Source organism: Carcharhinus amblyrhynchos, unplaced genomic scaffold (assembly GCF_965287045.1).
Source record: "Carcharhinus amblyrhynchos unplaced genomic scaffold, sCarAmb.v2.hapA scaffold_44, whole genome shotgun sequence".
Lineage (NCBI taxonomy): Eukaryota > Metazoa > Chordata > Chondrichthyes > Carcharhiniformes > Carcharhinidae > Carcharhinus > Carcharhinus amblyrhynchos.
The window spans coordinates 3,795,360-3,820,647 of NW_027649785.1; the positions used below are offsets into that span (position 1 = coordinate 3,795,360).

Sequence of the window (25,288 nt, forward strand, 5' to 3'; positions counted from 1 at the left end):
CACACTCAGGCTGTACGTTCCAAACACCTAAACACTCATTGCATGAAAGTTCCTGCTCATCGAGACGTACAATACAGAAAAGGCCTTTTGGCCCATCGAGTCTGCGCCGAAAATGTCAATTTTGCTTCTTTTACTTTAAATCTGTGCCCTTTGGTTCTTGATTCATTCAGAAGTGGGAGCAGTTTCTTCCTGTGTACTCTGCCTAGATCCCCGCACGATTTTAAATTCCTCCCTTCATAAAAAGGATGAAGAAAAAGAGGACGCAGATTTAAAGTGATTTGTACAAGAGGCAAATGTAACGTGGGAAAATAGTTTTTCACCCATTGATTGGTTGGGGTCCGGAATGCACTGCCTGGAAGGCAGATTCAATCGAGGCAGTCAGGAGGCTGATGGATAATTATTTGAATTGAAACAATGTGCAGGGGTCTGCGGGGGGTGGGGAGGGGGGAAATGAAATGGCACTAAGCCGTGATGCTCGTTTGGAGGGCCAGTGCAGAAGGACGGGTGGAATGACCCCCTTGGGTAGTACAGTGTCACAGCGCCAGAGACCCGGGTCTGATTCCCGGCTTGGGTCACTGTCCGCATGTTCTCCCCGTGTCTGCATGGGTTTCCTCCGGGTGCTCCGGTTTCCTCCCACAGTCCGAAAGCTGGTTAGGGCGCATTGGCCATGCTCGAATCTCCCTTCAGCGGACCCCAACAGGCGCTGCTGGGGTGTGGCGACTGGGGGATTTTCACAGTAACTTCACTGCAGTGTTAATGTAAACCTACTTATGACGCTAATAAATAAACTCAAAACTTCTGCACTTTGACAATTCCGTGATTCAACTCTGCGAGTATCAGTCTAAATGAGAGCGCTGTTTCGCAGCTCAGATTAAGAGGATAAGATGAACAGATGTGAAGAATTGTCACTGTTAAGTGTGTCAGTGTTGAGGGATAACTAGCAGAGTTCTCTCTCCTGGCCAGAGTGGCACCGTGGGCTGGGAGGTTGGATGATCGATTGGATAGATTGTGGGAGCCAGGAGTAGTTTTGACCCTATTCAGGGAGCAGCAGCTCTGCCGGAGTTAGCAGTGATTCACCTTATAAACCCCCCCCACAAAAAACATGAAGGGACTGGAGTGGAATCTTTACACAGTTGCCTGAACTCATTTCTTCTGAGTCTGTGTTTTCTGGCCGGCTGCATTAACCAGACACTGAACAGCGACTTAAAAAAGTTTCTACTCCACTTTGTGAGCCCTCCCCCCGTCTCCACCCCCCCACCCCAACCCTCCGCCTTCAGACAAGTTACATCTCACTTCGCTGCCGATTTGTTTGTGGATTCTTGTCAAAGAGAGTTCCTCTTGCCCGAGAGCCATCTCCAAAGTTCAGGGAGCAGTTTGAGAAGTTTTTTTTTTGGGGGGGGGAAGCGGTTTGATCTCTGGGATCGATGTGTGAGCTGCGCTGAACCAAGAGGGTGTTTTTCTCTTGTCAAAGAAGCCGAAATCCTTCCAAAAATGAGCAGATTGTGGATTGTGTGGATTTGCCTGTGGACAGAGACCTTGTCCCAGAGCCCGGCTACTGGAGGTGCAGAGGGTGAGGATCCGGTGATTTCTGTTTACAGCTTTAGTCTCAAGTTGGTTAGAAAGTTTAAGATAAGTTAATCAAACATCACAATTTTATGGTTCCACGTGGAGTAAATATCATCGCCTTGAAATGTTGCAATGTTTCTGTATTTTGTTGTTTAGTAACCGTGGGAATGAGAGCACCGAGCAGATCAATCTGTCCCTTCACAATCTGTTAAAGAATTGGGATAATTGGGAGAAATAGCGGGTCTTCCTTTCCTTCCGAGAGAAATTCCTGTTTAGATTCTGATTCGGGATGTCCAGGGATTGATCCGTATGTGGGTGAGTGAGTGTATGTTTATATGGGAGTGTGTGTGGGTATTTGGGATTGTGTGTGTGTGGGTATATGGATGGGAGTGTGTGTGTGGATGGGAGTGTGTGTGGGTGTGAGGATGGGAGTGTGTGTGGGTGTGTATATGGGTGTGTGTGTGGATGGGAGTGTGTGTGGGTGTGTATATGGGTGTGTGTGTGGATGGGAGTGTGTGTGGGTGTGTGGATGGGAGTGTGTGTATATGGGTGTGTGTGTGGATGGGAGTGTGTGTGGGTGTGTATATGGGTGTGTGTGTGGATGGGAGTGTGTGTGGGTGTGTGGATGGGAGTGTGTGTATATGGGTGTGTGTGTGGATGGGAGTGTGTGTGGGTGTGTATATGGGTGTGTGTGTGGATGGGAGTGTGTGTGGGTGTGTGGATGGGAGTGTGTGTATATGGGTGTGTGTGTGGATGGGAGTGTGTGTGGGTGTGAGGATGGGAGTGTGTGTGGGTGTATGGATGGGAGTGTGTGTGGGTGTGTATATGGGTGTGTGTGTGGATGGGAGTGTGTGTGGGTGTGTGGATGGGAGTGTGTGTATATGGGTGTGTGTGTGGATGGGAGTGTGTGTGGGTGTGAGGATGGGAGTGTGTGTGGGTGTATGGATGGGAGTGTGTGTGGGTGTGTATATGGGTGTGTGTGTGGATGGGAGTGTGTGTGGGTGTGTATATGGGTGTGTGTGTGGATGGGAGTGTGTGTGTGTGTGTGGATGGGAGTGTGTGTATATGGGTGTGTGTGTGGATGGGAGTGTGTGTGGGTGTGTATATGGTTGTGTGTGTGGATGGGATTGTGTGTGGGTGTGTATATGGGTGTGTGTGTGGATGGGAGTGTGTGTGGGTGTGTATATGGGTGTGTGTGTGGATGGGAGTGTGTGTGTGTGTGGATGGGAGTGTGTGTATATGGGTGTGTGTGTGGATGGGAGTGTGTGTGGGTGTGTATATGGGTGTGTGTGTGGATGGGAGTGTGTGTGGGTGTGTATATGGGTGTGTGTGTGGATGGGAGTGTGTGTGTGTGTGTGGATGGGAGTGTGTGTGGGTGTGTATATGGGTGTGTGTGTGGATGGGAGTGTGTGTGTGTGTGTGGATGGGAGTGTGTGTGGGTGTGTATATGGGTGTGTGTGTGGATGGGAGTGTGTGTGTGTGTGTGGATGGGAGTGTGTGTGGGTGTGTATATGGGTGTGTGTGTGGATGGGAGTGTGTGTGGGTGTGTATATGGGTGTGTGTGTGGATGGGATTGTGTGTGGACACAATGAGTTTTAGTTTGCTTCAAATTTTAAGTTTAAATCTCAAGAATGGACTTTTTCACACAAACTGGAGCCATGTCCAGAAGAGGAGTGGGGGTGGTGAGAGGGGTGGGGGGAGTGGGGGCAGTGGGGGGGGCGGTGAGGATACAGGTGAGCTTTGAGGAAGATAGGGAGATGCAGAGGATTTAGAAAGGGGAAAGTTAAGGAGGGGAAACTTGAGCTGTGAGTCAAGTCTGCGGCAAAGCTGCCAAAGAACTGGGGAGACGGTGGCTTCCGGGTAACATCGTTGAACTAGTAACACATCCCAGGCAAAATGCTCTGGGATTCAAATCCCAACAGCATAAATTCAATTGATTAATGAAATGGCATTGAAAACTATTTCAGTGATGATGATGATTTGATTCACTAATGCTCCTTTAGGGAAGGAACCTGTTTGTCTGGCATCCTCCATCCCCCAATTCTTAACAGGCAGGGGGCTGAAGGATGCCAGACAAACAGAAAAGAGCACAAGAACTAGGAGCAGGAGTAGGCCATCTGGCCCCTCGAGCCTGCCCCGCCATTCAATAAGATCATGGCTGATCTTTTCATGGACTCAGCTCCACTTACCCGCCCGCTCACCATAACCCTTAATTCCTTTACTGTTCAAAAATGTATCTATCCTTGCTTTAAAAACGTTCAATGAGGGAGCCTCAACTGCTTCACTGGGTAGGGAATTCCACAGATTCTTTGTGTGAAGAAGTTCCTCCTCAACTCAATTCTAAATCTGTTTTCCCTTATTTTGAGTCTATGCCCCCTGGTTCTAGTTTCACCCGCCAGTGGAAACAACTTCCCTGTTTCTATCTTATCTATTCCCTTCATAATCTTATATGTTTCTATGAATCCTTCCCGTCATTCTTCTGAATTCCAATGAGTGTAGCCCTGGTCTATTCAGTCTCTCCTCATAAACCAACCCTCTCAACTCTGGAATCAACCCAGTGAATCTCCCCTGCACCCCCTCCAGTGCCAGTGTATCCTTTCTCAAGTAAGTGATGCTGACCTTTTCCATGGGAGAATTCAAAAAGGTGCAATTTTCACTCAACATTGGCCAATGGGCTGGTTGCCATCTGATTTTAGTGGTCATTCTCCATGCACAGGCCTAGATATTGCAGAAAGTCTATTTGATGATGGAAGGAATCATGTGCTCACATCTGCACCTTTAAGCAGAGGTGCCAACCTTTAGACTGCCAAAGTTTCCCTCTCATTTACACCCCTTCAGCCCGCTCAGTGGATCCTTACTCTCTCATGAAGCTGAGACTTGCTGGTTCTTGAGAAGGCTGCTGACAAAGCTGGACTGGTTCCTGCTCTGTGTAACTAAGCTCCCACACTGATAAGCGCTGCTAAGAACCATTGCAGAGAGCGTAACATCTCAACTTACATATTACTGTCAATCCTGGCAGTGTTAGCTCTGCTTCACAGAGAAATTAGGGGTTAGCACTGTACAAGAGGTTAATAACCATCCCAGGTAACATCAGAAGCAACTGACATCTGAGCTCTCTTCCATTGAACTTATAGAAGGGAAATTTAGCAGCTCTTTTGACTGTAAAAGGATGAGGAAAGTTTACTAGCAGAGCAGTTAACAAAACATTGCTGGAAAGGTCATTCAGCACCTGAGGGAAGTCCAGATATATTCACCTTCCCACTGTCGATCCTGCTTCTGAACAATACAGCGACTTCCCAGGATTTTCTGTTTTCAAAAGCTGTAATATTTTATTGTTTAATTTCGAGTGTGAGGGTGGACATTGTGGGAGTAAATTCACCCACAGGACCGAAGATAAATTCACATCAAAGGAAATCAGTCCCACATCAGTCAGGAATGAGATGAGTATCTGTTTAGGAGAGGGTTTGAAAGTCCCACTTGAAGGTTAATACTGCCCGGAAACTTCTGCTCCTTGATCGGTTGGGTCCATGAGAATATCCTGTGAAATGCAAAAGGTCAGAGTTGATGGAATGTAAACAGAATGTTCTGGAATCCTCATTCCCCATTCAGAGTTAGTAGAAAGTCTTAATTTTATCCTATAGACAGTTCAGAAGGAGACCATTCGGCCCACTGTGCCTGTGCAAGTCCTTTGATTCATTTAATTAGCTCTTCTGCCCTGCTGTTACAGTTCTGAAAATCTTTCCTGTTAGAGTGTTTATTCAATCTCTCTTTTCAAAGTCCCTATTGAATCTATTTCCACTGCCGTGCAGACAACACAGTCCAGATTGTGACAACTTGAAAACAATTCTCCTATATGCACTTTGGTTCTTTTGTCAATGGTTTCAATCCCTGGTTCCAGTTTCCCCCACTGTAATTTATCAGAACACTTCAGTCTTCAAGCTTCTCCTTGTAGATTTTAATGGGTGTACTTGGGTTACTGTCAACGTAAACTGGGCATGGATTCTTTGTAGGAGTTCAAATGGCACTATTTTGTGTGATTTTGCTTCTAGACAGTCAGTGTTCATATATTTTGCAGTTGGCCTTTGAACACTCCCACTTACTGAAACAATTACAGGAGATTGTTTACAGTTAGAGAGAAGTTGGAAGTTTCTCCTGTGTCTCTGCCGCAATCAGCAGTTTCTGTTCCCCCCAAAACAAATCTTTTGAATCATCGAACTGTGTTGAACCATCACTAATGCCTTCTTCAGAAGGTGGTCACTCCTTTTTGTGAAGATGCAGTTCCGCAAGTTTTGGCAACTTCCCTTGCATAGGTGTCCATTCTCAATGCACAATCCCATACAGTATTGGATGGCCCATCAACTGTAGGGGTATTGTGGATCCTGCCAAACCCTGCCCTTCCGCAGATACAGAAGTAGGCCATTCACTCCATCGACTCGATGCAGGCTTCCTTCTCTGCCTTTTCTCCATAGCCAGACAACTTTTTTCTCTTCAGATAATTGTGTGATTCCCATTTGAAAATTTGAGCTTTTATCCTTAAGATTCCCCTGTGAAGTCAGTGATAATGGGCTCTGTCAATTCTGCAGGGGCAAACTATGCCGCCTTCCCATGATAAACTGATGAATTTGAGATATCATTAGCCTATTTGTGACCATAGAATAAAATTACAGCAGAAGTATTGAGAGGTGAGGGAGGAACACTGCCACAGTTAACAGTTTTAGAGTAATCTTCATTCAGCTAGCTTTGGGATAGTTTTGGGAATGGAGGGGATATATTGCAGTGTAAGAGAGAGAGGATACTCCGGCTGCAAAACTCAATCGTAGAGTATAGAGGTTTACAGCATTGAAACAGGCCCTTCGGCCCAACTTGTCCATGTTGCCCTTTTTTTTAAAACCCCTAAGCTAATACCAATTGCCCGCATTTGGCCCAAATCCCTCACACTCATGAAACTATCTAAATGCTTTTTAAAAGACAAAATTGTACCCGCCTCTACTACTACTTCTGGCAGCTTGTTCCAGACACTCACTACCCTCTGTGTGTGAAAAAAGTGCCCCTCTGGACGCTTTTGTATCTCTACCCTCTCACCTTAAACCTGTGCTCTCTAGTTTTAAACTCCCCTACCTTTGGGAAAAAATATTGACTATCTATCTTGTCTGTGCCCCTCATTATTTTATAGACCTCTATAAGATCACCCCTCAGCCTCCTAGAGAAAAAAGTCTATCCAGCCTCTCCTTATAACTCAATCCATCAAATCCTGGTAGCATCCTTTTCTATACTCTTTTTAGTTTAATAATGTCCTTTCTATAATAGGGTGACCAGAACTGCACACAGTATTCCAAGTGTGGCCTTACCAATGTCTTGTACAACTTCAACAAGACGTCCCAACTCCTGTATTCAATGTTCTGACTGACGAAACCAAGCATGCCGAATGCCTTCTTCACCACTCTGTCTGCCTGTGACTCCACTTTCAAGGAGTTATGAACCTGTACACCTAGATCTCTTTGTTCTTGTCTCTCAACCTCTGTCATTCCAGTGAGAACAAACCAATTTCTCCAGCCTCTCCTTATAGCTAATGCCATCCGTACCAGGCAACATCCTGGTAAATCTGTGGACAGGGAAACCAAGTTAGTGCTTTGAGTCCATTTGACTCTTTCTGGAGTGAAAGATTTGCATTTCTGTAGCACTTTTCACAACCTCCTGACAGCCCAGTTTTTTTTTACAGCTTGTGAAATGCTCCTGAATTGTCAGTCACGACTGCAGTGGGAGAAATGCAACAGCCATTTGGTTAATAGCAAGCCCCCCAAAACAGCAGCTGATGTGTTTTCATGTTCTTGGTTGGTTAACCAATCTGTTAACCAACCGGCTCTGTTGTCATGTTTACAGCTGCTGCCACAGAGCTGTGCCAATTAGAGATAGGCTGTCAACACTGGCAGAGTGGGGCTGTGGTTAACATTTTCTCTGAACTCTGGGGAATGGAAGGTAAGATCTCAGCTATGGGTGTGAGCTCTGCTGCAAGATGCTGTGGCTCCACCATTCTCTTTCCTTCCTCTTTTTGTGAAGGTGAAGTTCCACAGGTTTTGGCAGCTTCCTGATCCCTTACACAGGTGCCCATTCTTAACGCACAATCCCACACGGTTTTGGATGGCGAATCAACTTTGCAAATCATAGAATCCCAGTAGTGCAGGAGGAGGCCATTTGGCCCATCTGGTCTGCACTGACCACAATCCCACACGGGCCCTACCCCCATAACGTCACATATTTATCCTGCTAATTATCCTGACACTAAGAAGCGGCTAATCCACCGAACCTGCACGTCTTTCAACTGTGGGAGGAAACCACAGCACCCGGAGGAAACCCACGCAGACACGGGGAGAATGTGCAAACTCCATACAGACAGGAACCCAAGCTGTGAATTGAATCCGGGTCCCTGGCACTGTGAGGCAGCCGTGCTAACCGCTGTGCCGCCCACGGTAGGGTCCTTCCGGATCCTGACAAATCCTGCCCTTATCCACAGACTCTTTGCCTAGCAGAGATTCTTCATCAGCACCTCCGAACTGATCATCCTTCTCCCTGGCACAGTGACCGTATCTCCCACCTCCAGTTCAACCAACTCAATATAGAACATTTCACTTTGTTTTCCTTTGTGGTCAATTCATTAATCTTAATGAAGATCTATTCCAATATCATGTTGTCATTGGCTACAGGTATAGTGCCGGAAGACTGGAGGATAGCAAATGTTGTCCCCTTGTCAAGAAGGGGAGTAGAGACCATCCTGGGAATTATAGACCGGTGAGCCTTACTTCTGTTGTCAGCAAAGTTTTGGAAAGAATTATAAGGGATAGGATTTATAATCATCTAGAGAGAAATAAATTGATTAGGGATAGTCAACATGGTTTTGTGAAGGGTAGCTCATGCCTCACAAACCTTATCGAGTTTTTTGAAAAGGTGACCAAAGAGGTGGATAAGGATAAGGCAGTTGACGTGGTGTATATGGATTTTAGCAAAGCGTTTGATAAGGTTCCCCATGGTAGGCTACTGCAGAAAGTGCAGATGCATGGGATTGAGGGTGATTTAGCAGTTTGGATCAGGAATTGGCTAGCTGATAGAAGACAGAGGGTGGTGGTTGATGGGAAATATTCAACCTGGAGTTCAGTTACAAGTGGTGTACCTCAAGGATCTGTTTTGGGGCCACTGCTGTTTGTCGTTTTTATAAATGACCTAGATGAGGGTGTAGAAGGATGGGTTAGTAAATTTGCTGACGACACCAAAGTTGGAGGAGTTGTAGACAGTGAGGATGAATGTTACAGTTTGCAGAGGGACATAGATAAGCTGCAGAGCTGGGCTGAGAGGTGGCAAATGGAGTTTAATACAGAAAAGTGTGAGATGATTCACTTTGGTAAGAGTAACAGGAGTACAGAATATAGGGCTAATGGAAGGGCTGTTAGTAGTGTTGATGAGCAGAGAGATCTCGGGGTACATGTGCATAGCTCCCTGAAAGTTGGCACCCAGGTTGATAAGGTTGTTAAGAAAGCATACGGTATGTTAGATTTTATTGGTAGAGGGATTGAATTTCGGAGCCGTGAGGTCATGTTACAACTGTACAAAACTCTGGTGCAGCCACACTTGGAGTATTGCGTACAGTTCTGGTCGCCACATTATAAGAAGGATATGGAGGCATTGGAAAGGATGCAGAGGAGGTTTACCAGGATGTTGCCTGGTATGGTGGGAAGGTCTTTTGAGGAAAGGCTGAGGGACTTGAGGTTGCTTTCGTTAGAAAGAAGAAGGTTAAGTGGTGACCTAATTGAGGCATACAAGATGATCAGAGGATTGGATAGGGTGGACAGTGAGCCTTTTTCCTCGGATGGTGATGGCTAACACGAGGGGACATAGCTTTAAATTAAGGGGTGGTAATTATAGGACGGATGTCAGAGGTAGGTTCTTTACTCAGAGGGTAGTAAGGGCGTGGAATGCCCTGCCTGCAGCAGTTGTGGACTCGCCAACTTTAAGGGTGTTCAAATGGTCAGTGGATAGGCATATGGATAACATTGGGATAGTTTAGGTTAGAGGGTCATTAGATTGGTTCCACTGGTTGAGGGCCGAAGGGCCTGTACTGCGCTGTAATGTTCTATGTTCTAATATCTTCCAGTAAAAAGTCTGACAACACCAGGTTTTAGTCCAACCAATTTATTTGATGGTAAACTCACAAGCTTTCGAGGGGATTCCCTCTTCGGTTGGACTAAAACCTGGTATTGTCAGACTTTTTACTGTGTTTACCCCAGTCCAACGCCGGCACATCCACATCATGACTAATATCTTCCATTCAGGGATTTATCTGTGAGGTTAGTGCATTTATGAAGTGCCTGTCAGAACCAATTACACCCCAAACTCTTTACAATCATTGAAACGCACAATGGCACAGTTATTAGCCTTGCTGCCTCACAGCACCAGGGACTGGGGTTTGATACCTGGTTTGGGTAACTGTGCGAAGTCTGCATGTTCACCCTGTGTCTGTGTGGGTTTCCTCCAGTTTCCTCCCACAGTCTGAAAGATGTACTGGTTAGGTGCATTGGCCATGCTAAATTCTCCCTCAGTGTACCTGAACAGATGCCGGAGTGTGGGGTTTAAGGGATTCTCACAGTAACTTCATTGCACTTTTAATGTAAACCTACTTGTGACGCTAATAAAATAAAACTTCCGAGGGTAGCTGCTGTTTTCATGTAGGGGAGACAGCAACCCATCTGTGCGGAACAGAATTGCACGAACAACAATGTGAAAACCAACCAAATAATCCATTATAAGGCATGTTGATTGAGGGATAAATATTGACCAAGACCCAAGGATCACCCTGTTCTTCCTCAGAATAGTGCCGTTGGATTTTGGCACGCAGACAAGCCCTCTGTTTAACATAAAAACTGAGCTGCTTACATAGAACATAGAACATTACAGCGCAGAACAGGCCCTTCGGCCCACGATGTTGCGCCGACCAGTTACAAAACAATGACCCACTAACCTAAACCAATCCCTTTTCGTCCATAAACCTATCCACGGATCTCTTAAACGCCCCCAAACTAGGCGTATTTACAACTGCAGCAGGCAGGGCATTCCAATCCCTCACCACCCTCTGGGTAAAGAACCTACCCCTGACATCTGTCCTATAACTACCACCCCTTAATTTAAAGCCATGCCCCCTCGTGCTAGCTTTCTCCATCCGAGGAAAAAGGCTATCACTACATTACAGCACTCTGCCCGCGCTGCACTGAGGGGACAAATCTCACCATCCCACCTGCCACAGGAGGCGAGGGGTGGACCATGGAAAGGTCCATTTTCTGGTTTCGGGGTGAACAAGGCTGAAAATCCCACCCAAAGTGTCACCAAAGGCCTGGATTGTCCTTTCCACAGCCTTCAGATTCAGAGGCTAGAATGCTACCAGGGAAGAGGGATTAAAGTAATAATATTTGAGGAGTGGAGTTAAACTATTCCTTCCTATTCCACCTGGTTTTATACAGCACCTTTAATCTGCTCAGGCAAAAGGGTGACAACAAGTCACAGAGGAAACCTTGAGGACAGGCGGCTAGAAAGATTGGTTAAAGAGATCGGGTTTAAACCGAGTCAGAACAGGAGAGAGAGCCGGCAAGGTTTATAGAGGGATTTCCAGAGCTTAGAGCTCAGGTAGCTTGGAGGCACTGCCATTAACAGTGGATCGAAGGAAATGCACGGCATTTATAGACTTTGAAGAGGGACCCGCCCCCGCCCCCGACCCCCCCGGAGTGACAGGGAGGGTATTTAATTAGATGGGAGGATGGTGCATTGTACCCCACTGACTTCCTGTATTGTGCGTGGCCTTTATGCCCTACCACCAGTTGATGTCCTAACAACCACCTAACAGCCTCATCCTAACTTGTATTTTCACCCAGTGAGAGGGTGGGGGGTGCATTGATATCATAGAACCCTACAGTACAGAAAGAGGCCATTCGGCCCATTGCGTCTGCACTGACCACAATCCCACCCAGGCCCTACCCCCACATCCCTACATATTATACCCACTAATCCTCTCTAACCTACACATCCCTGGACACTAAGAACATAGAACATAGAACATAGAACATTACAGCGCAGAACAGGCCCTTCGGCCCACGATGTTGCGCCGACCAGTTACAGAAACAATGGCCCACTAGCCTATACCAATCCCTTTTCGTCCATAAACCTATCCAGAGATCTCTTAAACGCCCCCAAACTAGACGCATTTACAACTGCAGCAGGCAGGGCATTCCAATCCCTCACCACCCTCTGGGTAAAGAACCTACCCCTGACATCCGTCCTGTAGCTACCCCCCCTTAATTTAAAGCCATGCCCCCTCGTGCTAGCTTTCTCCATCCGAGGAAAAAGGCTATCACTGTCCACCCTATCTAAACCTCTAATCATCTTATATGTTTCAATAAGATCCCCTCTTAGCCGCCTTCTTTCCAACGAAAACAACCCTAAATCCCTCAGTCTCTCCTCATAGGACCTCCCCTGCATACCAGGCAACATCCTAGTAAACCTCCTCTGCACCCTCTCCAACGCCTCCACATCCTTCTTGTAATGCGGGGACCAGAACTGCACACAGTACTCCAAGTGCGGCCGCACTAGAGTAGTGTACAGTTGCAACATTACACTGCGACTCCTAAATTCAATCCCCCTACCAATAAACGCCAAGACACCGTACGCCTTCTTAACAACCTTATCTACTTGATTCCCAACTTTCAGGGATCTATGTACACACACACCTAGATCCCTCTGTTCATCCACACTATTCAAAAGGGGCAATTTCTTAGCATGACCAATCAACCTATCCCGCACATCTTTGGACTGTGGGAGGAAACTGGAGCACCCGGAGGAAACCCACACAGACATGGGGAGAATGTGCAAACTCCACACAGACAGTGACTCAAACCAGGAATCGAACCCGGGTCCCTGGAGCTGTGAAGCAGCAGTGCTAACCACTGTGCTACCGTGTCCCCCTTTTTGTGCACAGGGAAGTACAGTGAGAGACGCTGAAAAGATAAACTCTGTCAAGGTTGCCTGTGGGCTACAGGGAGGAGGGGGGAGTGAGATTTGGTGGTGATGTGAAGCTTTCCTCATTCAAAGGCACTCAGTGTCTTAAACAGCAATCTGGCTTTAGGAAGGGTCTGGTTTGCTGAGAATCCAACCCCTCCCTTTGCAGGTGACACCCCCTCCGCTCTCCGCCATGACTCCCTGAGATGCCCCACACCAGCACTCACCTTTGTGAGCTTGAGGCTCGGGTCAGTGAGCAGCCATCAGTTTCCCCTGGTGATGCTGCTGAGCAGTGAAAAGATGGGAAAATGTGAAGTTGTTCATTTTGGACTGGAGTAAAAAAACTACAGAAAATTGCAACACAACAAAGGGCCTTGGAGGGAGATGTGGCTGAAACACAGGAAACCAGCACACAGGTACAGCAGGTAATCAGGAAACCAGCACACAGGTACAGCAGGTAATCTGGAAACCAGCACACAGGTACAGCAGGTAATCAGGAAACCAGCACACAGGTACAGCAGGTAATCTGGAAACCAGCACACAGGTACAGCAGGTAATCAGGAAACCAGCACACAGGTACAGCAGGTAATCAGGAAACCAGCACACAGGTACAGCAGGTAATCTGGAAACCAGCACACAGGTACAGCAGGTAATCTGGAAACCAGCACACAGGTACAGCAGGTAATCTGGAAACCAGCACACAGGTACAGCAGGTAATCTGGAAACCAGCACACAGGTACAGCAGGTAATCTGGAAACCAGCACACAGGTACAGCAGGTAATCAGGAAACCAGCACACAGGTACAGCAGGTAATCTGGAAACCAGCACACAGGTACAGCAGGTAATCTGGAAACCAGCACACAGGTACAGCAGGTAATCTGGAAACCAGCACACAGGTACAGCAGGTAATCTGGAAACCAGCACACAGGTACAGCAGGTAATCAGGAAACCAGCACACAGGTACAGCAGGTAATCTGGAAACCAGCACACAGGTACAGCAGGTAATCTGGAAACCAGCACACAGGTACAGCAGGTAATCTGGAAACCAGCACACAGGTGCAGCAGGTAATCTGGAAACCAGCACACAGGTACAGCAGGTAATCTGGAAGCTACTGGGACCTTGGCCCTTATTTCAAGGGGGTTGGAGTACAAGAGTCAGGAATTCTTGCTGCAATTATACAAGGTACTGGCGAGACCACACCTGGAGTCCCCTTATGGAAGGAAAAATATTATTTCTTTGGAGGCAGTTCAGAGAAGGTTCAGTGGGATGATCCCTCATGGAGAGATTGTCATAAGAGGAAAGGTTAAACAGGTTTTGATTTGATTTGATTTGGTTTATTATTGTCACATGTATTGGGATGCAGTGAAAAGTATTATTTCTTGTGCGCTATGCAGACAAAGCATACTGTTCATAGAGAAGGAAACAAGCGGGTGCAGAATGTAGTGTTACAGTCACAGTGAGGGTGTAGAGAAAAATCAACTTAATGCAAGATTCAAAAGTCTGACAGCAGCAGGGAAGATGCTGTTCTTGAGTCGGTTGGTACGTGACCTCAGACTTCTCCCGATGGAAGAAGGTGGAAGAGAGAATGTCCGGGATGCGTGGGGTCCTTAATTATGCTGGCTGCTTCACTGAGTCAGAGGAAAGTGTAAACAGAGTCAGTGGATGGGAGGCTGGTTTGTGTGATGGATTGAGCTACATTCATGACCTTTCCTAGTTCCTCGTGGTCTTGGGCAGAGCAGGAGCCCATACCAAGCTGTGATACAACCGGAAAGAATGCTTTCTGTGGTGCATCTGTAAAAGTTAGTGAGAGTTGTAGCGGACACGCCAAATTTCCTAAGACTTCTGAGAAAATAGAAGCGTTAGTGGGCTTTTTAACTATAGTGTTGGCCAGGGGGCCTAGGACAGGTTGTTGGTGATCTGGACACTTAAAAACTTGAAGCTCTCAACGCTTTCTACTTTGTCCCCATCGAGATAGACAGAGGCATGTTCTCCTCTACGCTTCCTGATGTCGATGACGATCTCTGTTTTGTTGACATTGAGGGAGAGATTATTGTTGCTGCACCAGTTCACCAGATTCTCTATCTCATTCCTGTTCTCTGTCTCTTCATTGTTTGAGATCCGACCCACTATGGTGGTGTCGTCAGCAAACTTGAAAATTGAGTTGGAGGGGAATTTAGCTGCACAGTCATAGGTGTATAAGGAGCATAGTCAGGGGCTGAGAACACAGCCTCAAGGGGCTCTGAGGAGGGAGCTGAAGTCCAGGCCATGGAGTTTGGAGACGAGTGTCGTAGGATTATAGGTATTGAAGGCTATAGTCAATAAATAGGAGTCTGATAAAGGTGTCTAGGTGTTCCAGAGCTGAGTGCAGGGCCAGGGAGATGGCATGTAATGCAGACCTGTTGTGGCAGTAGGCAAACTGTAGTGAATCCAGGCAGTCCAGGAGGTTGGGACTCTATTGATTGGAATTTAGAAGAATGAGAGTTGATCTCATTGAAACAAATCAAATTTTTATGCGGTTTGACAGGCTAAATGCTGAGAAGATGTTTCCCTCATGGGAGAGTCCAGGGTTAGAGGGCACAGCCTCAGAATAAAGGGGCACAATGTAAGACTGAGAGGAGGAATTTCCTCTCTGAGGGTTGTGAGTCTTTGCCATAGGGAGCTGGCAGCAGAGTCCTTGTGTATATTTAAGACTGAGGCAGATAGATTTTGGATCAGTAAGGGAATTGAGGGAATGATGGAGCAGGCTCAAGAGGCTGAACAGCCCACTCCTGTTCCTATTTCCTATGGTCTTATGCTGGCTTCTGATTGGCTGCAGCACTTGGTAGGAGGAATTTCTGTACCTGGGATCCTTGATCCTGCAGAAAGCCCGGCACTGCCCAGTTCAGCACCTGATTGGCAATATTCCATGGGCCTTCTGGTAAAGAGTGGGGTGGGATGGGGATCTTACTGGATCCCATTGCCTACATTAAATACAACTCGAGATATTGTCTAACTAAATTCTATCAATATGGAGTCAGCTGTGTGGAGAAGATGGTCTTATTCTGCAATGATTTTGACTTGAAAACAGGATCTCCAGCCTCACAGAGATAGCGTTCCTGCTCTCATTAGGAAAGTAGGGTCAATCAAATAGACATTCCTCTTCTGAAACTGCGAGATCCAAATGGACAAACAGGAAGGATCGCAAGGTGCTGATCTCCTCATTGTCGTTGGAACCCCTGTGGTTCACTGCAGCTCACTGACCAATACCATTAATAATGAACAGTCTGTGGCTCTGTGCGTTTACAGTTAACGGCACTCCGCTGATGTGTTGGTAGTAACTAGTTATCAACTTTGAACATCATCAATGGCTTACATTTATACAGCACCTTTCGTACAGAAAAAGCATCCTAAATCACTTTGGAGTGATGAGGGAAGTAAAGATTGGACCATAAATAATGTTTGGTGGAGTTGCTCAACTTCCTGCTCATGGAATCAGTCTTTACCTCTCTAAACCCCTCCGTCTCATCTTCAAAAACTCAGCCCACTGCCCAAACATCTGGTCACCCCCTCCTGCTTTCTCCCTGAGAAATGATGCAGTGTTAAAAACACTGCAAGCTGATTTGCCATTGGCTTTTTAGGAAGAAGAGACGTGAGGACTGGTTTTGGGAGATAATTCCAGAAAGTAGGTCATAGGCAACCTGCTATGTTGGTGAATGTGACCAGGATAGGTTCATGCATTCATAGAATAGAATAGAATTCCTACAGTACAGAAGGAAGCCATTCAGCCCATCGAGTCTGCACTGGCAACAATCCCACCCTATCCCCATAACCCCACACATTTATCCCACTAATCCCTCCAACCTACACATCCCGGGACACTAGGGAGCAATTTAGCATGGCCAGTCAACCCCTTTGAGCTGTGGGAGGAAACCGGAGCACTCGGAGGAAATGCACACGGACACAGGGAGAACATGCAAACTCCTCACAGACAGTGTCCCCGCTGGGAGTTGAACCCAGGTCCCTGGTGCTGTGAAGCAGCAGTGCTAAGCACTGTGCCACCGTGCCGCCCCAAAGTACTTTTGAAATATAGGCATCCAATTGTGCACAGCAAGAGTCCACACTCAGCATTGTAATGATGGGTATGGTCTAATTTTGGGGTGTTGCTTAAGAGATAAATATCAGCCGGGACATGGTCCTTGTTAAGATACTGGCCTTGGGATCTCTCCTGTACGCTGAGAGAGGGGAGATTTAATGCCTCCTCTGAAACACCTTTGATAGTGCAATGCCTCAGTGCTGCAGCAAGCTGGATTCTCATTCTCAAGCCCCGGAATGGGACTTTAACCTACAACTTTCATACTCCAGGTTCAGAGTGTTGCCACGTGTATTATCGTATTTGCAAATTATAACGGTGATTACACTTCAAAAACACTTCATTGATTTTAAAGCCCTTTGGAATGTCCTCAAAGGTGCTGTATAAATTAATTATTTCCCTTCTTTTTTAAAAAAAATTATTTATCCTTTCTTTTAGTTTATCCAGTTCCGTGACCCAGGACCTATAACACCAGGAGCCCACCGTCTATCTAATAGGCAGTATGGTAGCACAGGGGTGGCATACTGCTTAGCCCTGCTGCCTCACCAGCGCCAGAGACCCACGTTGATTCCCAGCTTGGGTCTCTGTGTGGAATTTGCATATTCTCCCCATGTCTGTGTGGGTTTCCTCCAGGTGCTCTGGTTTCCTCCCACAGTCCGAAATATGTGCTGGTTAGGAACATTGGCCAGTATACCCGAACAGGTGTCAGAATGTGGTGGCTAGGGCATTTTCACAGTAGCTTCATTGCAGTGTTAATGTGAGCCTACCCGTGACACGAACCAATAAACTTAATTACTGCGGTTAGAATTATCCTTTATATAAAGTCAGAGGTTTACAGATTGGGAAGTTGGCCTTTCAGCCCAATTTGTCCATGCCACCATTCTTTACCATTAAACTAGCCCCAATTGCCCATGTTTGCCCAATGTACCTCGATATCCATCTTATCCATGCAACTCTGAATTTTTTTTAAAAGACAAAAATGTACGTGTCTCTACTACTACCTCTGGCAGCTTGGCCCAGACACTCACCACCCTCTGAGTGAAACATTTGCTCCTCTGGACCCTTTTGTATCTCTCCCTTCTCACCTTAAACCTATACCCTCTACTTTTAGATTCCCCTACCTTCAGGAAAAGATCGTAGAATCATAGAAAGTTGACTATCTAGCTGATCTATGCCCCTCATTATTTTATACCTCTCTTTCTAATTTAAGGTCTTACCCAAAATATGTCACCTTCCAACGGGGCAGCCCTCCCTCAGTACTGCATCGGACTGTTTATATCGAATTTTTGCTCAAGTCAGTGTTCTGGGACTTCTCCGCACCATCCCATGCGGAGATGAGAGTGCTATACAAGGAGTCACCACTGATCCTGTAACTTAGTTAAGTAGTCAGTCTGGCCTTGAATGATGAACATTTTCTCTATCTTCTGTATCTATAGAAACGCCTCTTAACTATCTTAAAGACATGTATTTCGGAGTCTGTTGTTTAGAAGAATACACTTAACTACATGCTCACCATTGTCTTACTCAAGCTGTGCTTGACACAGAAATAGCGTCATCTTTCCCTCTCTCATCTGTTGATACATTCACCACAGTTTCCTATATCAATTAATTCATGATGTTTCCCACTTAAGAACATAAGAACTAGGAGTAGGGGTCGGCCATCTAGCCCCTCGAGCCTGCCCCGCCATTCAATAAGATCATGGCTGATCTGAAGTGGATCAGTTCCACTTTCCCACTTTCTCCCCATAACCCTTAATTCCCTTATTGGTCAAAAATCTATCTATCTGTGACTTAAACACATTTAATGAGGTAGCCTCCACTGCTTCAACGGGCAGAGAATTCCAAAGATTCACTATCCACTGGGACAAGAAGTTCCTCCTCAACTCTGATCTAAATTGACTCCCCCTTATTTTGAGGCTGTGCCCTCTAGTTCTCGTTTCCATTCTAAGTGGAAATAACCTCACTGCTTCTACCCTATCTAGCCCCTTCATTATCTTATATGTCTCTATAAGATCTCCCCTTAACCTTCTAAACTCTAGTGAGTACAGGCCCAGTCTACTTGATCGCTCCTCATAAGCTAACCCCCTCATCTCTGGAATCAACCTGGTGAACCTTCTCTGTACCCCCTCCAAGGCCAATATATCCTTTCTTAAATAAGGGGACCAAAGCTGCACACAGTACTCCAGTTGCGGCCTCACCAGTGCCCTGTACAGTTGCAGCAAGACCTCCCTCCTTTCATACTCCACCCCCTCGCTATAAAGGCCAGCATCCCATTCGCCTTCTTGATCACCTGCTGCACCTGCAGACTAGGTTTTTGTGATTCATGCACAAGGACCCCCAGGTCCCTCTGCACTGTAGCATGTTGTAATTTTTTACCGTTTACATAATAGTCCATTTTACTATTATTCCTTCCAAAGTGGATAACCTCACATTTGCTAACGTTATACTCCATCTGCCAGATCCTCGCCCACTCAGTCTATCCGAATCTCTGCAGACTTTCTGTGTCCTCCACGCAATTTACTTTCCCACTCATCTTTGTGTCATCCGCAAACTTTGTTACCCTACACTGGGTCCCCTCCTGCAGATTGTCTATGTATATGCTCTGTGTGTCCCTACCTTAGCCATTTTCTTACTATTATCCCATAAAACTGCAGCCAGCACCTGATCCGTCATGTGAAGGCGTGGGAGAGAGGGTTTGTAGGATTGCTCAAACATAACTGAGAGGGTGGGGAGGGGTTTTGGAAGATAGAACATAGAAGAGCACAGCACAGGAACGATGTTGTGTCGAACATGATGCTGGATTACACTTTTGCTTTCCTTTGGTCCATATCCCTGTTTCTTGCACATTCACCTGCTTATCTAAAAGCCCTTTAATTGTATGTTCCTGCACCACACCTACCACTCTCTGTGGAAAAAAACATGCTCCTCTCATAACCTTTGAACTTTCCTCCTCTCACCTTAAGTGTCAGCTCCTTAGTATTAGACATTGCAACTCTGGGAAAAAGATTCTGACTGTCAATCCTATCTGTGCCTCTCGTAGATTGAAGATCAATTTTCGGGGCACTTTGCAGCCAAAACCTTGAGAAGAAATGTTCCATTGAGGGTTTTTTTGTATTTAAACTGGGGAAGCACGCAAGGGAGAAAGGAGAATATCTGATGGGGTTAGATGAACTGGCATGGGTGGATATTTGTGTGGAGCATAAACAGTACAGAGTATTGGGCTGAATGGCCTGTTTCTGTGCTGTAAATCTGTATAGTGATAAAGATAATGAAGATTATCTTTATTTGGCTGGGTGGAGCAGCTAGAGGTCATTGGGGGGGCCACGTGATGGAAAATGCACCCAATCAAGAGTTACCATTCAGAGCTCTAATGGCCAATTTTGAATGAAGGGTGTAAGTGTTCGGGTAAACACTTCTCTTTCCGCCCCTGTTTTTTCCCATTGCCTTCCGAGCTGTACCTTGTGTCACTTAAAATCTAAATAGATGGAATGAAACTCAGTGAGCTCACTTCTCATCCAGACCAGCCTGAGTGACAGTTGTCGCCTTTGATTCTTCTTTTGGACATGTTGCCTCATTTGACGAAATCCGTTTGGTCTTCATTCCTGGCCAATGTTAGGAATGTCTGGGTATAATTCTTCCTGCAGCTTATTAGGAAACCTGACACTGCAGATGATGCCGTGTGTCACTGCCATGGTTTGGCTCTGGCATTGGGCTGCTGCTAAAGTGGGAGCCTTGAAACGAAATGAACGTCACAAACCTTTCATCCTGCAGGTCATCAAGTCTCATAAATACAGTTGAAAACAGATTGAAGTTTTGGCGTTAGTTGAAAACAGATTGAAGTTTTGGCGTTAGATACGCTCAAACCCAGTCCCAAACTGGAGTTTTGAACAAAGAACAAAGAAAAATACAGCGCAGGAAACAGGCCCTTCGGCCCTCCAAGCCTGCACCGCTCATTGGTCCAACGAGACCATTCATTTGTATCAAAATAATTTGAGTAAATTATTACTCATTTGTTTGAATATGTGATCGGGTTCAGGGGAAGAAGATTGCAGATAATTAGGACTTCCTTTGGGTTGACATTATGGAGTATTTAGGCTGATTGATTGGGTAACAAATTGTCCCTATATTGGACCTCCCTGATCCTCGCACATTAGGCGTAGACTAAAATCATGAATAGGTCACTGAGACAATGGGACGGCGGCGCGGGCTCGTTGGGCCGAAGGGCCTGTTTCCCGTGCTGTGTGTTGTTCTTTTAGTTCCTTCAGGACCAAGTGGTTCTGTAATATCCAAGGTTTCTGGTGTCCTAGGGTCTGCCACACCCTGCTCCATTGTTTACAGCCGTATTCCTCAACTTCAAAGTAACTTCACCTCTTTCATGGCCATGCTCTTCCTCATATCTGTGACCCCCTTCAATCTGACTGCCTTCTTTTCATATACCCTCCTCCCCCAGGACCCCTCAAGATTCTCCTCCTCCCCTGTACCCCACAAACAAATGAACCCCCCTTTTCCTCTTTTCCCCCACCACACAAATACACCCCCATCCATCGCTCTGCATAACAAAAAGACGAACGTGAATAAAAATGGAAAAGTTCCATTTGGACAAGAAGACCTCAAACCTGACAAGAGGCAACAAGGGTTGGATGTGAGCTGAACAAAAAGTGGCAGAACCACTCTCTCCGTCCAACCCCAAAATCATGCCTTCTCTCCGTATACTTTGTGTCTCTGTTCTGAATTCTCCCTTCCTGTCATTTGTGGATGTGCTTCTAGTTGCCAAGGTCCCACTGTGGAATCCCACCTCGGAACTTCCCCACCTCCGTCTCTTCCTGTTTTTGGAGCTTTAGAAATAGAAGTTTATGGATGGGATTTTACAGCTGCGCTCGTCCTGAAACTGTAAGATCCCGCCTGAGGTCAGTGGACTTTTCCATAGTCTGCCCCTCGTCCGCTCCAATTCCCACGTGGATGGAACAGTAAAATTCCAGCCCAGGTATCAACCGTATCTCGGTGAGTAGGACGCTACTTCCCGAGTCAGTAACTTGTGTGAACTTTGCCTTTTATTGGCACGCTGTGATCCCCGATCTCTGGGATTCCCTCTCTCTACCTCCCAACTCTGTTCATTCCATCTCTTGGAGCAAGGTGTTGGCCTAGATTTCTCTTCTTTGTTTTTGTGTCCATTTTGGTCCTCTCCATGAAAATCCTTGAGACAATTTTCTACTTTCAACTTACAGTTCAGTGCACAGACTCAATTTCAAAAAGAAATTTGGTGGCACAGTGGGTTAGCACCGTTGCCTCACAGTTCCAGGGTTCAGTTCTGGCCTGGGGTCACTGTCTGCGTGGAGTTTGCATGTTCTCCCCGTGTCTGTGTGTGTGTTTCCTCTGGGTGCTTTGGTTTCCTTTCACAGTCCAAAGATGTTCAGGTTAAGTTGATTGGCCGTGCTAAGTTGACCCTATGTCAGGGGGATTTGCAGGATAAATATGTGGGGTTGTGGGAATAGGGTCTGGGTGGGATTGTGGTCAGTGCAGACTCGATGGGCCAAATGGTCTCCTTCTGTATTGTAGGGATTCTATGAAATTGGATGGATAGTTGAGGGAAATAAATTACAGAGCCAGGAAAAACAAGCAGCAGAATGGAACTGATTGGATTAATCCACTGTGCCATACTGACCCTACAACTCTGACTGTAACTCTCACTTTTGTCTTTCTCCCTCTCTTTCACACACATCTGGAGTCTGTATTACTCCTGATTCCAATGGAAAAACTATTGCTAGTGGTTGGGGCGTCTTTGAAGTTTGTGATTGAGAGCGAGAGCGCAAGGTGAAGAGGCAATTAGAGAGAGGATTGTTGGAGCCTGGAATCCTTTGTGAGGAGGAGACCGGCGTCTTTTAACTAAAGTACTTCTGGAATCGAGGCAGATATGGAATAGAGCAGGACAGTGGGAGTTGTTTTGAACTGCTGTAGTGAACAGTTGGCACAGGAGCAAATGGCTTTCTCTGCTGTTGTAAAATGCATGATGGAATATTTCCTCTGCAAAAGCAATTTTCTGATTTTACAGTAGAAATTTTACTGCGTTTAACTCTATTGCTACAAGATGGTCTTTGAAAACTGACAGGCAGACTATAGTTGCCTTCTTGTCGGTTTCCTTGCCTCAGAACACCAGCTACTTTTGGTGTAACTGCATTCAGTCATAGAGCTGCCGCCTGACAGAACGATACTTTCTACAATGTGTGTACAGACCGCCTGGGAACTCGGCTCCTGCCCGAGGCCAGGAACTGAATGTATCTGTTAATATTGTCAATCATAAGGTTGATCACACTCTGATTGTACACAGTCAGGCCTCAGCTCACTGTGTGGAGACTGCATGTTCTCCCTGTGTCTGCGTGGGCTTCCTCAGGGTGCTCCAGTTTCCTCCCACTCGAAAGCTGGGTGTGGGTTAGGTTGATTGCCTATGCTAAATTGCCCCTTACTGTCAGAGGGATTGGGTAAGTACATGGGGTACTGGGGATAGGGCCTGGGTGGGATTGCTGTCGGTGCAGGTTCAATGGAGCAGATGGCCTCCTTCCGTACTATAGGAATTCTATGATTCTAAGAGGTGTTATTCAATCACTTTAAGTATTTCTCATTCTGCCTTCCATATCTTTATCTCCTTTCCAGCTGGTGCTAATTATTGCTGGTGTTCATGGCTAGAAACTTCCCCTCTAATATCTGATCCTATTGGCCACCTTTAAATGTAAACTAAAAGGTCAAATGTCATGGCAACATAGGAATAAGAGAAGGCCAATCAGCCCCTCTAACGTGTGCCATTTATGACATAGAAAAGTCATCGAATAATAGAATCCCTGCTGTACAGAGGGAGGCCATTCGGGCCATCAAGTCTGCACTGACAACAATCGCACTTCGGCCCTAACCCCATAACCCCATGCATTTATCCCGCAAATCCCCTGACACCACGGGGCAGTTTGGCATGGCCAGTCACTCTAACCCGCACATCTTTGGATGCAACTAGATCTGTAACTAAACTCTATTCATCTCCTTTGTTCCAGATCACCTTATCAATCTTAGCTTTTAAATTTTCCAAATCACCAGAGAAAATAGGTTCTCCCCATTAATTTCTCTAATCATCTTGACCAACCTAATTAGACCATTCCTTCATCTTCTAAACTTATGGGAATACAAGTCAACCCCAGCATCAACTCCTTCTCCATCAGCCTCATTGTGATATTTCTCAGCAGGGATCATTCCACAAATAATAATAGGTTTGGGATTGGGCAAATTAATACAAAAGTATATATGAACGTGCCAATTAGGATTTGGCCATTCAACCCCTCAAGCCTGCTCTAGCATTTAATAAAATCATAGTGATGCCCACACCCAATGAACAAAAAGAATCAAATCTGCCTGAGATTTCCTGCAGCTCACCAACATATCCAGATCACCAGCAACATGTCCTGGTCCCTGCTATCGTTAAGAAAGACCAACACCTCTACTTTTTCAGGAGGCTTCCACTACGACTCTCACCAACTTTTACAGATGCACCATAGAAAACATTCTTTCTGGATGTATCACAGCTTGGTATGGGCTCCTGCCCTGTCCAACACCTCACAAAAGGTTGTGAATGAAGCCCAGACCATCATGCAAATCAGCCTCCCATCCATTGACTCTGTCTACTTTGTCCGCAGTCTCAGAAAAGCAGCCAACATAAGAAAGGACCCTATGCACCCTGGATATTCTCTCTTAAACCTTCTTCCATTGGGAAAAAGATACAAAAGTCTGAGGCACGTACCAAGAACAGCCTCTTCCCTGCTGCCATCAGACTTTTGAATGGATCTACCTTATGTTAAGTTGATCTTTACACCCTAGCTATGACTGTAACATTACAATCTACACTCTCTCCTTTCCTTCTCTATGAATGGTATGCTTTGTCTGTATAAGAAACAATACTTTTCACTGTGTACCAATATAGAACATAGAACACTACAGCACAAACAGGCCCTTCGGCCCACAAGTTGCACCAATCATATCCCTACCTACCAGGCCATAGAACTATCTGTAACTCCCAATCCCATTAAATCCCATGTACTCATCCAGACGTCTCTTAAAAGACCCCAACGAGTTCGCCTCTACCACCACCGATGGCAGCCGATTCCACTCACTCACCACCCTCTGAGTGAAAAACTTACCCCTAAAATCTCCTCTGTATCAATATGTGCAACAATAATAAATCAAATCAAATGGAAAGCTGGGCCCCCAGTATAATCAGAGTTTCTATTGGTCAGTGTGGCTCAGTACCACAGGAGGGGCAGTAACTCAGTAACCTTCATTATATGTTCACTTCATTCCCTCCATGAGGTGCTAAGAATTTTCAAGCATTTCTAATGCTTTTAAAAGCCAAATGTTAAGAACATAAGAAATAGGAGCAGGAGTCGGCCATCTAGCCCTTCGAGCCTGCCCCGCCATTCAATAAGATCATGGCTGAGCTGAAGTGGATCATTTCCACATTCCCGCTTTCTCCCCATAACCCTTAATCCCCTGTCTATCAGAAACCTATCTACCCGTGACTTAAATATATTTAGCGAGGCAGCCTCCACCACCTCAATGGGCAGAGAATTCCAGAGACTCACCACCCT

General features: G+C 46.1%; 1 protein-coding gene across 4 annotated transcripts in view; it reads left to right on the plus strand.

The window, feature by feature from the left end:
* Positions 1-25,288, plus strand: part of axl (AXL receptor tyrosine kinase) — a 231,020-nt gene that overhangs the window by 12,739 nt on the left and 192,993 nt on the right. For 2 of the 4 annotated variants that reach the window (XM_080181965.1, XM_080181966.1), the window contains exon 1: positions 1,314-1,570. The exons of 1 other annotated variant lie outside the window; for it this stretch is intronic. In XM_080181965.1, the coding sequence (XP_080038091.1) occupies positions 1,492-1,570 (79 nt within the window). In that variant the 5' untranslated portion in view covers positions 1,314-1,491. Of the gene's footprint in view, positions 1-1,313; positions 1,571-7,461; positions 7,543-25,288 lie in introns of those variants that run through there. One more of the 4 variants, XM_080181967.1, reaches the window with a different exon arrangement.